The sequence below is a fragment of the Medicago truncatula genome, chromosome 4, assembly GCF_003473485.1.
Source record: "Medicago truncatula cultivar Jemalong A17 chromosome 4, MtrunA17r5.0-ANR, whole genome shotgun sequence".
Lineage (NCBI taxonomy): Eukaryota > Viridiplantae > Streptophyta > Magnoliopsida > Fabales > Fabaceae > Medicago > Medicago truncatula.
Genome location: NC_053045.1, coordinates 6,395,804 through 6,411,599, shown reverse-complemented (window position 1 = coordinate 6,411,599; position 15,796 = coordinate 6,395,804). Strand labels below are relative to the sequence as shown.

Here is a 15,796-nt window from a genome sequence, read left to right as displayed (position 1 = left end):
CTTGTTTACTGGATACAAAATGCTAAGCAATCATGTATGTATTTTGAGTTGAAATGTTGGTGAAATAATCTTTCTACTTGTCTTGGTTATTCTACCTCATGATTTGGTTCTTTTGTATCTATGCATCTTGAACTTTGTATTTTCCTTTATTGGGTACATCTTGTGCTTGAAGGGTTTTTAATATAATTGATTTGAGGTCTTCATTAAAACAAAATCCACCTCAGTCAAGACACCAACTACATTAATATATAATTTAGTTCATGTTGTTAGAAAGGGATGGGGGTTTGAAATTAGTTTGATGATAAAAATATGATTCAAATTACATTTCATGTCGTAAGAATCATTGAAAACATCATATGCAGTGTAAACGAATACATGTTTGTAGGGACCAAAGAAGATTTAAATATTTTGATTTTTGTGTTAATTGTAAAATTCAGTTTGTATTCGTTGTGTGATGGTCTATACAAACCACTGTTGCAAGCAAAATCAAATAAGGAAATCGTGAACGCCATTCCCTCTTGGAGCTGCTCCTTGAACTTGTAGATCAATGTTCTTCGTATAAACACACATATTCGATCACCCTAGATAACAAATATTAAAATACTATACTTTAAACAAAGCAAAACAAAAAACGGTATGAAAAAAGTCAATTTCGATCCATTAGAACCAACTCCATAGAAAATGGTAGTTTTTTTTTATTTTTGTAGTCTTGAACAAACCAAGCACGAACAATCCTCACAACCAATGTCCACGATTATTTTCTTGGCGAAACATTAGAGATGAAGTCGTGTTTCGTAGACGTTTTTCTTTGCAATAGAAAAAATTAAAGAAATTACTTAGAATATAGATATCAGAGAACCATAGAATAAAAAAAGAAGAACTATATTTTGTGATTGTTGTGTACTCGTACCTAAAAGCGCTACTATTTATATAAAAAAAAATAGTACCATAACGGTTAATATCTACTAATTATTAATTTAACCGTTTTAAAATTAATATTATCAACGTAATTAATATTATAAAATGTGCATTAATGATTAGATTATATTTCATCTAACCTACAAAAAATTAACTTCATAACATTTAAAATTCAATAATATCTTATTAATATTAAGTAATATAATTTTGTAACGAATAAAAATTAATTATATAACCTTAAAAACTAATTACTACAATTAAATTTTTAATTAGTAGGTTACTGTTATAGTGTAACGGATCAAAATTCAAAATATAATTTATTCAAGTTAATTATTATAATTTTGTAACCTACCAAATTTTTAATGTACCATATAAATGTTAATTGAATAATAATTATATTAATAATCATTTGATTGTAACGTACAAATTTTTAATGTAACATATAAATTTTAATCGAAACAATTATTATATTAATAATGATTTTATTGTAACCAACTGTGTATTTTATGTACCATTTAATGATTAATAAAAAACGGTTTTTAATAATATTTATTTATAATTATTAAGCTTGTATTAAAAATTAGAAGAAATTTTTGGAACAAATGCCAATTAGGATTATGATGATGTGGACATCTTTAGAGGAGAGGATTTTGAAATAGGCTATTTCTAAAAACTCTAAATTGTTAGTATAAAGATATATATATATATATATATATATATATATATATATATATATATATATATATATATATATAATATTTGGTTTGGTTTCACTATTGAATCCAGTTTTTATTGTTACATTAAGCCTAGGCTAGAGGTGCTATTTGACATACTAATAACACATGGCAGTAGACATGGAAGATAAAATAGGACAACATAAATGAATTGAAATAGATAGATGTATCGATTTATCGATTTTTTAAGAAACCAAACTAGATTACTAAAATTGGTATCGAAGAGAATCGAACTTAAAACCTTAAAATAAACACACTCTAAATTTCAAGTCAACATCAATATGTTTATATCGAGTTATCGTTACTTATAGTGAAATTAATTTGAATCCTTTAAGCATGGTGATCTCCTCGTAGAATCTGGTTGGAAGAAGAAATTAAGCTAATTTTTTTTTAGGTAACCCAGGAGAGAGGACAGACATCAAGGAGAAGCAACGACATTTCAATTAGGTTGGCACCCCGATGAACTTCCATCCTATACTGCCAATCTCAAATTTTATTAAAAAAAAGGGGGAAGATTTTAAAGAATTTTGTCAGTTTTTTTACTCATTTATGTATATAAGTATTTTGTGCACTTTAAACTTTGTCATTTATGACTATAAAATTTATAACATTATATTTAACATTATTTTTATTTTGGTAAAATCCATCGATTTTACGATTTCTTAAACCGATTCTACAAAAGTAGTTGAGTAAAATCCTTCAATTTTACTTGCGATTTTACGATTTTTGATTTTGCTCTTCCCTTTCGACCTAAAATAAAATCTCGATTTAACAACCTTTGAAAATATAACCATTACAAAAATAGTCTACATTATTAGACCGTAGACAACACCTATATTGTGTAGCTGAAACGCATATGTGTCTATATTTTATTTATTTTGACTGAAAAAAATATGTGTTTATCACCACAATATATGCCAAGTTCTTAACATCAAGAACATGGAAAAAGAAAAAGACCCTAACAAACATAAAGTACATAAATCAAAGTCACAAACATCCACTATCATCATGTTCATTCAACAGGAATCAGAACCTCATTAGTCCTAAACATTGGAATTGTAATAGCAGGTGGATTATACCTACCCAACAAAAAATCTCCAATAACCTTAAAACCATCTTTCTCCAAACACAACCTCAACTTCTCCACTTTCTCCTTCACCACTTCATCACTTGCCACTCCTCCAAAAGTCACCACCCCATATTTCTTCCCACCTTCTTCTCTTATCACAACCCTCTCATCAATAGGCTTAGGTACTTCCTCTACTTTTAAATACATAGAAGGCAAAGTAAACTGCATAGTCACCATCTTGTTCTTCTCATTTGTCACAACTGGTACTGTCATAGCAATCTTTTCTGATGAACTTTTGTTTTCTTTTGTGATAACTGGAGTAGTCATTGAGATTTTTTCTGTTTTGGTGTTTTGTGGTTTACCAAAAATTCCTATGTAATCAACTAATACCTTAAACCCACCATCTTTGTCTCCTTTGAATGTTGATGGATCATAGGTGATTTCAGCTACTAGAGAAGGTGCATATTTTCGGATTACATAGTTTTGTGTGGTTTTGAGTATTTCATATTTTGGTGTCTCAGCACTAAATCTTCCAAATACTAAACCCATATCAAATGTTGAGATTTTTGGAAAAATTGAAGGTTTAAGAGATTTCGATGGATTGTAGAAATGACATTAAGTTTTGTATATTTATAAAGTCACATGCAAAGGGGTTGAAGAGTTATTTGGAACGTTGATAATTCTGAGTTGAAATGTATCTAAGTTTTTGTTTGAAAAGATGGTGCAGCAAATTGAGACTTTGGTTGGAATTAATGAAAAAATGAATGGTTGTTATTAAGTTCTCTATATTCATTCAACGTTGTGGGTCTTTGCTGTTGTTTGCATTTTTGAAGTGTATTTTCATATGACATAAAAGTCCAAAGTGTAATTTTAAAAGGTACAAAATATTGTGTAAATCTTAACATAAAGGTTGGAGAGTGTAATTCAAAATTATTTCAAAGGAGAATAGTGGAGCTTATCCTTTTTCATTCTTTAAGAGTGCTGTATGATTTATAAAAAGGCGAATTCTTTTATTCTTTAAGAGTGCTGTATGATTTATAAAAAGGCGAATTCTATGGTAAATTGAGATTAAAAATTAAGTTGAGGAAAAAATATGTAAATTTTTGTTTCAAATTAGAATCGCTAAGGACGATTAATTCTACTTGAAAACATTGGAAAATACATATAAAAATCAATTAGTTTCAAGTTAAAACCAATTTTAGAAAGATAAAAAAATCTATTGGACAACGCCGAATTATGTGTAATTATTCTTAGACTCTCTCTCTCTCTCTCTCTCTCTATATATATATATATATATATAGAGAGAGAGAGAGATGGTATTTTAAATGAGAGGACTTTTTAAACGAGAGGGTGAGAGGAATTAATATAGACAGTTAGATCTAAATCAACGCTTCAGATATAATTGCTCATTAAAAAGGGTCATGTTAGTGTCGGCGTTAGCATCGGATACGTCGATCATATTCAGTCACCGGTTAGTTCTCCTATCTTTCTCGTTCACGTTCATTGAGATATGTTGAGAGAATGAATTTGGGCTCAATGATGATGCAGTGGTGGTGGTGATGAAGAATGGAATATTGAGCACAAACATATCTCAATTGTGATGTGGTGTGATGGTGGTGGTGAGGACGGACAGATCTTAGTGATAATGTAGTGTTTATCTGGGAGGATTTGGTGGAATGAGGCGGTATAAGGGAGAAGAGGGGTTCGTTATAGAAGAGGGTGGTGTCTGATGAGGATGGATGGTGGTGAGGAGGACAATGGTAATGGTGGTAGTAGGAGAACGGTGAGGAGGAGGATGGTGGGCGATGGTGATGTTAAATATGAGGGTGATGGTGGTGATGTCGAGATTTAAGGGTGAGAATGGGAGGCGACAGTGGTGGGTGGGTGTGACCGGTGAGAGAGAAAGGGTGAAGGAAGAGATAGAAGAAAAGGTGAGAAAGTTAATGGACAAAATTGTCCTATTATAATTAGTTCATTTGAAACGTGTAGAAAATTATTTTCAATTTTTAAGATATGTAGTTTAATTTTTTTTAAGATCAACTTTGTACTTGATGACGTAAACATTTTGTACTTATGCTTATGACAACATAATTTTTTTTGTTTATATATCATGGTTTATTTTGGTGTCCCTCTTAAACTTTTTATTCTAGCTCAACCATTGCCTATACTACTGAAAGTGTGTCGCTAATGGATTGGGTCGCAAATCTATCTGTTTCTTTTTCCACCCCACACTTCTTATAAGCTCTTCGTTTGTTTGGATTTTAGATGTTAACAAATAAAGGATCTTTATGAAATATGGGATGAACAAAGAAATTCATCGTATTTCTTAACCATATAAAGCCTTGAGCCAATCGAAAATCCCCTTCAATCATTTCATACGAGAAAAACTCTATTAGTTTAAATTAATTGTTTTTTAATGGTTAGTATTAGTATTTAATTGTTAGATTAGTTTGAATGAAGTTCACATAACTTCTAAAAATCATAGAGCAAACTCAAGTGATCAATGAACCTCATTTAAGGACAAATTGTAACGCCCTAGTTATAATAATTAATTATTTTGTTTATGTAGAGTCTATATATATTTATATATATGATTTTTGGTGATTTATGTGGTGTGTTGTTTTATTATATGATTTATTTAATACTAATTAGAATAAGTATGAAATAATAAGTATTTTGGTGTTTGGGGAGTTAATAGAAGTTAATGGAAATTATGGGGAGTTAAATGAAAATAGAAGGGAGTTACAATTAATGGGTAGTTAAGAAAAGAATGGATGTCAGAAACAGTTTCACGTAAAACCAACTTTTGGGAGAAGAAGGAGAGCAGAGCAACTTAGAACCAAGGGAACCCTTTTTGCTGTGCATTTCTCATTCTGAATTAAGGTAAGGGTGAGGTTTACTTCAATAGTGTAGTTACTAATTTCTGAATTTGAATTTAACAGAGTTTTTAGTGAGAATTGGAATTTTGGGGTTTTATGATGAAATGTTGATTTTGGAGTTGTGAGTGTGAATTCGATGTTAGAAATAGGTTCTAAGTGCATACAGAAAGTTAATTTATATCTGTAAACTGATTTGGGGAGTGATTGGAAGAAAAATAGGATTTTTGGGGAAAACCAGTTTTCTGCCCGTACAGAAGTTCATCGCTCGCCTCGCGAGTAGCGATGCTCGCCATGGCGAGTGAGCAACTTCATCGCTCGCCTCGCGAGCAGACCAACTCGCCATGGCGAGCAAGCCAGTTCAAAACTTGATTTTTGAAATGTTGTTATAAGCTGTTTTGGGGATGGTTTAAGGTACCTAGATGATATTAATGAAGACTGGAACAAGTTTTAGGTTAAAAAGATGAATAGGGAGCTTAGAATTGAGGTTTGAGTGAGAAAATTTCATTTTTCCCGAGAGCACCTAATTTTCACTCGCCTCGAGTTCGCCTTGAACTCGCCATGGCGAGCAAGTGTTTTTGTGAACTCGCCATAGCGAGCAGATGTGCTCGCAAGGCGAGCTGTGCATTATTGAGTGCTGTTTTGCTTGCATGAATGGTAGTGATTGAGTGTTGTTGTTTAAGCATAGTTATATTTAATTATGCATAATTCTGGATGGTTGAATCTCTATTGGTTGTTGATTGTTGTTAATGACTGAAATGTATGCTAACTATTGAATCATACATGCTGTTAAGTGGTGTCACATGGAGTTTGCATTGCATGGTCAGTTGTATGTAGATATACACAAGTAGGTCCATTGCATATGCATAAAACAGCGGAGAGGACTCATGTCTTGGAGTACTAGTTGCTCAAAAGCGGTGAGGGCTTCGGTCCTGATGAATGCTTTAACCATTCAAAAGCGGTGAGGGCTTCGGTCCTGTTTGGTACCACATGCATATTTGCATCTATTGAGAAGTCTAAGGTGTTGTCTTAGCAGTGTTGTCATGTCATTTGCATGAGTCTTAGTTGTTGATTGTAGTTGTTGCTTTGATGATGATGTTGTTGGTAAATATGTACATTATATACATATTGTGATAAGTGAATTCTGATGATGTTGTTGTTTCTTGTGAATTAATTACGTATATTTGCAAGATGGTGTATTTGATGTTTTAGGGTGTTAGATTCAATTGAAAATTTAATATCTATATATATTGTTGTGAATCTCACCCCTTCTGCTTGAAAATGTTGCCCTTCCTATGGGTAACTTGCAGGTGATCCTGAGTAGTTGGTGGTGGCTCAATGTCGTGTCTAGGGCTCTGATACGTGGGATGGGAATTATTATTTATATTACTGCTGTTTTTCCTTTCCATGTATCAAATTTTGGAACTTGTTGATGTGGTCCTTGTCGGTTGACTTATTGATGATTAGGCTTAATGCCAAAATGTTGTTGGAGACTTAAACTGTCGATGTTTATTAAATGCAAACTTTCCGCTGCATTATTTTTGAAGTTATGAACGATGTTGAGTTAAATAGTTTTATTTTCTATTTAAGGAATTTTGAATTTGCGATGTAGCATGCCCGTTTGGTGCTTAACTCTGATGTATAATTATTATTTAATTACTTTTGGGTAACGGGGTGTTACACAAATCGTTCTAATGACTTTGAGTTTGACTCTTTGATGAAACAATTCTCGTTCAGTATATACCTATCTTACGATTGAACTTCACCTTTGTTTGATGTTAATAGTTAGAAGGTATAGACGTACGTTTGAAGCGAAACTGGAATTCCTAGCTTCTCATTCCACCACTAAGAGTGTGTTTGGTTCAGCTTCTACACCTCTTAAAAGCACTTCTGGTAGCTACAAAAGTGAAAACTTGCAATTCCAGCATGTTTGGTTCAGCTTCTCAAAATCAATTCTCATCTCCAAAAGCAATTATGGATGAAGCTACAATTCCTAGCTTTTGAGTTAGCTAGAATCAATTCTCCAATAAATTTTATATTTTGATTATTACAACCTATTATTTTCCCTTATTTCCCTTTATCAGAAAACTTAACGAACCAAATTAGCCCCCATAAAATATTTATGATCATGAGTTACCAAGTTTTGGATTTTCCTTTACGGTGTTTCCTTTCAAATTTGCTGTATTTTTTTTTTTTTTACCTTTCTTTTACGCTATATTATTTAACTTTAATATATTTTATCAAAAAATATAAAATATATGAACAAATATTAAGTAAAATAAAATTGGTTTAATGATCGTATTTATTATTTTTAAATTAATATAGAAAATTAATTTAGAATAAATAATATATCTAAATTTAGTATTGTTCTACATATACATTCAACTATGTCCATTTATTTGTATTTAACTATGTCCGTTTTAGTAATTATACATTCAAAATCAATTTTGATCAAAAATATTCAAACAACATTCAGTTTGTTTAATCAATTCTGCATTATTGTATTCAAATATAAATCAATTCTCTAAAAATCAATGCTGTCATAATCAATTCTATCAAAATCAATTATGTTAGTATCAATTCTACGAGCCTTTGCAACTTTTTCTCCTTTTTTTTTCCCTTCAAAAAGCCACTTAAATTAATTTAACTTTATCATTTTTTGCTATTAAAAAAAAAAGCAATATTTTGAAATCTCAACAAAAATGCCAAACTTATCACTACACTCTGTCTGTCCTTTACTCCCATAAAAACTCAAAAGGCCCCACAAAAACAGCAAAGCATCCAGCTGTTTTCTCAAATCAACTTTCAAATTTCAAAAAAATCTCCAAATAAAGAAATAATAAAATTAAAAAAACTCATTACACCTCACTTTTCACATCACAACGTTCCATTCAAAATCTAACCGTTGTAACAAAAAACAAAAATAACCCAAATTTCAATACATTTTTTCCTATATAAAAAAACTAACCTTCATTTTCTAACCCCACAAAACAAAAACTCATTTCAAAAACTCTCTTTCTTTTTCTCTCTTCTCTCTCTTCAAATTCCCAATTTCTAGGGTTTCGATTTTCATCCCAAAATCAAAATGAGGGAAATTCTTCACATCCAAGGTGGTCAATGTGGAAACCAAATCGGAGCCAAATTCTGGGAAGTGGTTTGTGCTGAACATGGAATCGATCCAACCGGTCGTTACGTCGGTGATTCAGATCTGCAATTGGAACGGATCAATGTGTATTACAATGAAGCAAGTGGTGGAAGGTTCGTTCCTAGAGCGGTTCTTATGGATCTTGAACCGGGAACGATGGACAGTGTCCGGTCTGGACCGTACGGTCAGATCTTTAGACCGGATAACTTTGTCTTTGGACAGAGTGGTGCTGGTAATAACTGGGCTAAAGGACATTACACTGAAGGCGCTGAGCTTATTGATTCTGTTCTTGATGTTGTTAGGAAAGAAGCTGAAAACAGTGATTGCTTGCAGGGTATGATTTTTTTATCTTTTTTTTTTTTAATTTAGGGTTTTGTTGCAAATTAGGGTTTTGTGAGTTAATTTGTTATGGGTATGTGTTAATTTTGCTATATGTAGTATCTTTTGCATGATTTTTAACTGGATCTGGCATTTAGGGTTTTTTTGTTTTATTTATGGATATGGATCTACAATTTTACTATTTTTTATATGAGTTTTTGTTGGAAATTAATAGCATTTTGTGTGCTAAGAAGCTGGAAACTGTGATTTGCTTGCAGGGTAATTTATTTTGATATCATTGTACAGAGAATTTTGTGGGTGATTTTGTAATAGATATGTGATTTAGCCGAAGGTTGTATCTTTTGTATGCTTATTTGTTGGTTGTGAAAGCGTGTGTCAAATTTTCATATGATCTTTATTGGATATTGTGAGTGATTTTGAATTAGAGTGTCGTGTGTTTTTTCTAATAAATGTTGTAAGTTTTCATGATATGTTAACTTGATTGATGGATTTGCTTTTGAGTTTGAAATTTTGATGGGTTTTGTGGTGATTTTGTAACGTTTTAATTTAGCTAAGGTTTAGGCCTTTTGTGTTTTGTGGTTGATTATGAATTGGGTTAATGTGATGTTGTTTATGTAAAGGATATCCTATCATTGTTTTGTGGCTGATTGATTATGAAATGGGTGTTTATGGTTGATGATGTTTGTTTTATATGTAATGTAAAGGGTATATTATTGTTGTTTTGTGGCTGATTATGAAATGGGTGTGTGTGTGCAGGTTTTCAAGTATGCCATTCACTTGGTGGAGGAACTGGGTCTGGAATGGGTACCCTTTTGATTTCAAAGATCAGGGAAGAATACCCAGATAGGATGATGCTTACTTTCTCTGTTTTCCCTTCTCCTAAGGTTTCTGACACTGTGGTTGAACCCTACAATGCTACCCTATCTGTTCACCAGCTTGTTGAAAACGCAGATGAATGTATGGTTCTTGATAATGAAGCCTTGTATGATATTTGTTTCCGTACCCTCAAGCTCACAACCCCAAGCTGTAAGCAATTTAATTTAATTTAATATCCTTTTTTTGAACAACTTTTTTCATCTTTATGTTATAGTTTTTGTTGTGTTTGTTTAATATGGGTTCTGATATTTATTGATTTTTTGTGATGCAGTTGGTGATCTTAACCATTTGATATCAGCAACTATGTCTGGTGTCACATGTTGTTTGAGGTTCCCTGGTCAGCTGAACTCCGATCTTAGGAAGCTTGCAGTGAATCTGGTTCCATTCCCTCGCCTCCACTTTTTCATGTTAGGGTTTGCACCTTTGACTTCAAGAGGTTCTCAGCAGTACAGGGCTTTGAGTGTTCCAGAGATCACACAGCAAATGTGGGATTCCAAGAACATGATGTGTGCTGCTGACCCTAGACACGGACGGTACCTCACTGCATCAGCCATCTTCAGAGGCAAGATGAGCACAAAGGAAGTTGATGAACAAATGATCAATGTTCAGAACAAGAACTCATCCTACTTCGTTGAATGGATTCCAAACAATGTCAAATCAACTGTTTGTGATATTCCACCAACAGGGTTGAAGATGGCTTCTACATTCATCGGAAACTCAACTTCAATTCAAGAAATGTTCCGAAGGGTGAGTGAGCAGTTTACTGCTATGTTCAGGAGAAAGGCTTTCTTGCATTGGTACACAGGTGAAGGAATGGATGAGATGGAGTTCACTGAGGCTGAGAGCAACATGAATGATCTTGTGTCAGAATATCAACAGTATCAAGATGCTACTGCAGAGGAGGATGAGTATGAAGATGAAGAGGAGGATTATCAGCAGGAACATGATGAGGCTTGAGGCTTGTGATCTTTTTGCAGTGGATTCCTACATGGAATATGTGTAATACTGCATGCCGCAACTTCCTGTTGCCGGTTCATAATCTCTTTGTTGTTGGGGGATGCTTATGTTCTGGCTGTTCTGAAATTGATTCTGATTTTATTTCTGTTTCTATGTGAGATGTTTGTAGGGAATTACAGTATTATTGTTTAAACAGCAGTCTATTATCTATTACATATAAGCAGCAATCTATGTTTGGGTTTGTTTACCTTGAAGAAGCTTGATGGTTATTTGTATACATATTTCTTCCTACACTTGAACTCCCAGAACAAGATAATTGAATCTTGGAACATTTTCATTTCAATATACCTTGAAAAAGCCACATTGAACTTAATTATTATTTTTTAAAATCAGCGAAGGAAAACCGTGGTATTGGAGGGTCAAATTTTGTTATTAATCAATGTTTTTAGGGCACTCTCTCAACAACTAATCACACAATTTTAACAATCGATCAAATTCGTCATTGAACCTTACGGAATAACAAATTTGACTATGAATATGAAACACCACTGCCGTAATTTTGATTAATCACATGAACTTAATTGCATTTTGTTGGATAACAACTTCAAGATGTTTTTTATTTAGTTTGATTCAATTTATAGATTCTAACATTAAAAATATACCGATACCAACATTACATTGACTTCAGTGAAACTAGATTGATATCTCTTGAATAAGATAAAAATGTTTGAGCATTGTGGATGAAAAAAATGTTTTTGGGAGAACATAAAAATGGTCGATCAAGATTCCCAAACATTTCTAGTAGGTGATATTGTTGGTTACTTTTTTTTTTTTTTTTTGTTAGTTTGGTTCTTAAACTTTATTTCTTTTATTATAAATCTGGTTCTTAAGCCTCACTAGTGGAGTGTTCGTTACACTGCACATGTTAGCATCAAGTGGTGAGTAAAATGAAAGCAATGACCAAGTGACCAACCACATGTAGGGTTTGACGTAGGGCCAGGACTTTGTTGGTTGTACTTGCAGCATTATTGATAATATTTATATTTTAATTATTAAAATAAATTATACGATTGAATGGAATCTACCACCCTGCTGCTGGTATACCATCTAAATCAAAGTCCACTTGGCATAACCTTTAACAAAATGGAAAACTATATGATTAACGTGTTTTTTTTTCTGTCTGTTTTGGAGTTAATTCATAGTGTTTTGAACTCGTAGTGTTGTTTAACAACAAAAAGGAAACTTGTAATGTTGCTTACAAATTAATCATTCTAAAAAAAAAGGTGTGCAAGTTAATCATATAGGTTCAATGTCATGTCACTTTAGTTAAGTATCTTTAGTGTGATCCATTAAAAACAAGTAATCTTTAATGTGCAAGTTGAAGAGTATGCATCAAATTAAAACACACATTTAATAAATATTTCCTCCGTCTCAATATCTAAGCATTCATTTGACTTTATTTTTGTCCCTAAATATAAATTTCTTTTCAAATTACTAGATGCAATTATTTTTTTTTTCTTAAACATACTCATAATTAATAATACTAACTTGTCTTGAAATTAAAAAAATTAAATTTAATACACATAAAAACAAATGACAATTTGATAATATTAACACACAAAACAAACACATTAATTACACTGACAACTTTTCTTAAAAATGTGAAAAAAAATAAAGGGGACTTATATACAGGACACAGAGGGAGTATAAAGTTTGGAGAAATGATATTTGAACAACCACTTTTTGACAACTTTTGTGACAACTTTCTCTCTCATACTCACATTATCCTTTTAGTGTCTCTATCTATTGTTTTGATTTTTGTGTCACTACCTAAATTTCTTTGTATAATTTAATTGTCCAAAAAATTGTTAGAAGAAATGGTTGTTCAAATATCATCGTTTTAAAGTTCGATACCAATTCACTTTAAAAAAAAATATTAGTTTGACACTAAATTCGATCTACCTAATTTTTTTAATCTTGCGGCGAACAATTATGACATAATAACGTGAGTGACATCTCATCTGTGGACACACTCATGTGTTCTAAACTTGAGAATTTATAAGTGGACTCTCAATCAACACGCTCACGTAATAATAATTCAACTCGTAGTCATCAATGAGCAACACACCGTTACAAGACGGTCTCATCCGATCCATAAAATAAAGGTTTAAGTGTATTTTTTATCTCTTAATTTTTAAAAAATTATGATTTTTGTCCCATAATAAAATAAAATAAAAACTATCATTTATCTTTAGGTAAATATGCTCTTTTGACCTTTAACTTCAGAGAAATAAGTTCTTTTGACCATCTATCTTTAAGGAAAGAGAAATGATATTTAAACATCCATTTAGTGACAACTTTTGCAACAACTTTCTCTCTCATACTCACATTATTTTTTCTTTATCTTTCTATTGCTATGGTTTCCGTGCCAATACCATTTTTTTCTTTGTAAAATATGGTTGTCAAATAAGTTGTCACCAAATTGGTTGTTCAAATAACACTCCTCTTAAGGAAATAAGCTCCTTTGGCCCCCTATCTTTACAAAAAGTTATAATTATGGCCCCTTGTTTTAGGACACGTGTCTTCTCAACATCTTTGCAACATTTTGTAAATTTAAGGGGTAAAGTTGTTATTTCTTTGTTAGGGGTCACAAATGCCTTTAAGCCAATAATAAATAAGTGTTGAATAATGTTTTTTCCAGCCAATTTGAGCGAATTTCAATTTATTACAATAATTTATTTACTTTTAGATTTCAAACTTGTGTATCATAAAGACTCTTTGTTTTTAGACCTTGGTGAAATTGGACTGTACAAAATAGATGATATATGGTTGGGGTAAATCAAAATTCATTTAAATGTTAAGGGACGAAAATACTATTATTTTAAAATTTGATGTCATAAAGGTTTAAAAAAAAATTACAAAGTTGGGATCTAAAAAATATTACAAGGGTAAACTGAAATTTCCTCAAATGACATGTGAAACACTATTAAACCAAACAAATGATGTATTTTGCTACTCCCACAATGATACTATCAACAATTTATGGATGTGTTAGACTAGAAATCATGAGGCATCCACATCGAAATTAGGCACTCAATGAGCAACACACCATTACGAGATGGTGTCATCCAATTCATAAAATAAATCACTTATTTTACTACTCTCTCTCTCAATGATCAACAACTTATGGTTTTGTGAAACTACAGATCATGAGGTATCCATATCCAAATTAGAGACTCAATGAGAAACACATCATTACGAGATGGTCTCATCCAAAAACAAATAACTTATTTTGCTACCCTCACAATGATTATATCAACAATTCATGGTTTTGTGAGACTAGAGATCACGGGGCATTCATATCCAAGTTAAGCCCTCAATGAGCAGCACACTATTACAAGACAGATTCATCCAATTCATAAAACAAGTAACGTATTTTGCTATGCTCACAATGATACTATTAACAATTTATAGTTGTGTGAGATTAGAGATCACGGGGGATCCATATCAAAAGTAGGCACTCATTTTGCCCACAATGATCACGAGTGAAATATCATTTCATAACTCATTTCGAAAAACAAGATTGAAAAAATAATTATTGCTTAAAAAATTATTTATGTAGTAAGTTTATACTTTTTAAAAAATTGTGGCCATCCTTAACCCAATTGTTTGCTTTATATTCTTCTCTAATTTGTTATATTTAAGATCCTTAAATTTTTCTCTAAAAAAAAAAAATCCTTAAATTTTCGATACAATATTGTTATAAACATATTTATTTGTATGTAGGTGGCAAAATAGATTCAGTCGTATGAGTAAACCATTATTTTCATCGGAAAGAGTTGAGATTTTGTATCCTATCATTTAATTTGGTTTTTGCATGTAAATGTTGGCCTCTATATCTTAATCCGGTTTTTGGGGTTTTTTATAGTGTGTTGTTTTAGGTGTCCCGTATATATGCGGCGCTTTTATTGTATTTTTTCCCCTTTTTTCCGCGAATTCTAGTGCTTCTTGTATACCTCGTCGAGAATAATATTTGCCATAAGAAAAGAAAAATAAAATTGGTTAGCCTTGCTTAACCCATTTAAAAAATGGGGTAGGAAATGTTGATTTGTTAGATAGATTTAAAACATCTATATTTACAATTATTTTTCTGTGAAGTTATATTTTCTGCTACATGGCAATATACTTTGAATTGTATTGTTTGTGTAATGATTATTGGATATGTTGGCCCAGTCTGCTTCATTTTAGATGGGTTCATGGCAGGAAAAAAAATAGCGGGTTGACCAATTTTGCCACTCATAAATTGGTATGCATACATTGATTAAAAAAAACAAAAAGAGATCAATGTTTCCATGAGCGTTGCAATCATTTCAAATTTTCACTAAAGTTAAATAAATGTAAGGTCCTGTAGCTCAGTTGGTTAGAGCGTTGGTCTTATGAGCCGAAGGTCGCGGGTTCGAGCCCCGCCGGGACCATAATTTCATTTATTTGTAACAAAAAAAGTTAGTGAATCAAATTTTAAAGACTCGTTTTATAATTAGGTGGCATTTCACATGGGAAATGTGAAAATCTTCTCACCATGAAAAAAGTGCTTTTAACCATAAGATGAAATGAAGACATACTCTTTCCATAATATATTATATCCTTTTTACACTATTCCACCACTATTGTCTCTCTCTCTCTCTCTCTCTCTCCTCCATGTCCCCATTCACCCACCATCATCTGCAAGGTTGCAACATCAAATTCACCATAGCACCGCCCTCACAACCTTACCCCCTTTATTGCATCCATAAATCTATTATTCAACAATTTTCACTTTGACGAAGAACCTCTATAAATCTTACAACAAAACACCAAAAATCAAATAAATTGTTTCCATTAA

The 15,796-nt window shown here is 32.0% G+C and overlaps 2 protein-coding genes and 1 non-coding gene across 3 annotated transcripts; 2 read left to right on the top strand and 1 right to left on the bottom strand.

Annotated features, from left to right (window-relative positions):
- Positions 1-2,639: 2,639 nt before the first annotated feature.
- Positions 2,640-3,344, bottom strand: LOC11414285 (heme-binding-like protein At3g10130, chloroplastic). Its single transcript, XM_003604772.4, has one exon. The coding sequence runs from the start codon at positions 3,268-3,270 to the stop codon at positions 2,665-2,667; it is 606 nt and encodes a 201-aa protein (XP_003604820.1). The 5' UTR covers positions 3,271-3,344; the 3' UTR covers positions 2,640-2,664.
- A 5,222-nt stretch (positions 3,345-8,566) lies between these two features.
- On the top strand, positions 8,567-11,055 carry LOC11439086 (tubulin beta-2 chain). Its single transcript, XM_003604770.4, has 3 exons — positions 8,567-9,076; positions 9,838-10,107; positions 10,229-11,055. Exons 1-3 carry the CDS (start codon positions 8,683-8,685, stop codon positions 10,912-10,914), a joined length of 1,350 nt encoding a protein of 449 aa, XP_003604818.1. The 5' UTR covers positions 8,567-8,682; the 3' UTR covers positions 10,915-11,055.
- Positions 11,056-15,315: 4,260 nt separating this feature from the next.
- Positions 15,316-15,389, top strand: TRNAI-UAU (transfer RNA isoleucine (anticodon UAU)). Its single transcript has one exon. It is a non-coding gene; the product is annotated as a tRNA-Ile (tRNA).
- Positions 15,390-15,796: the final 407 nt, after the last annotated feature.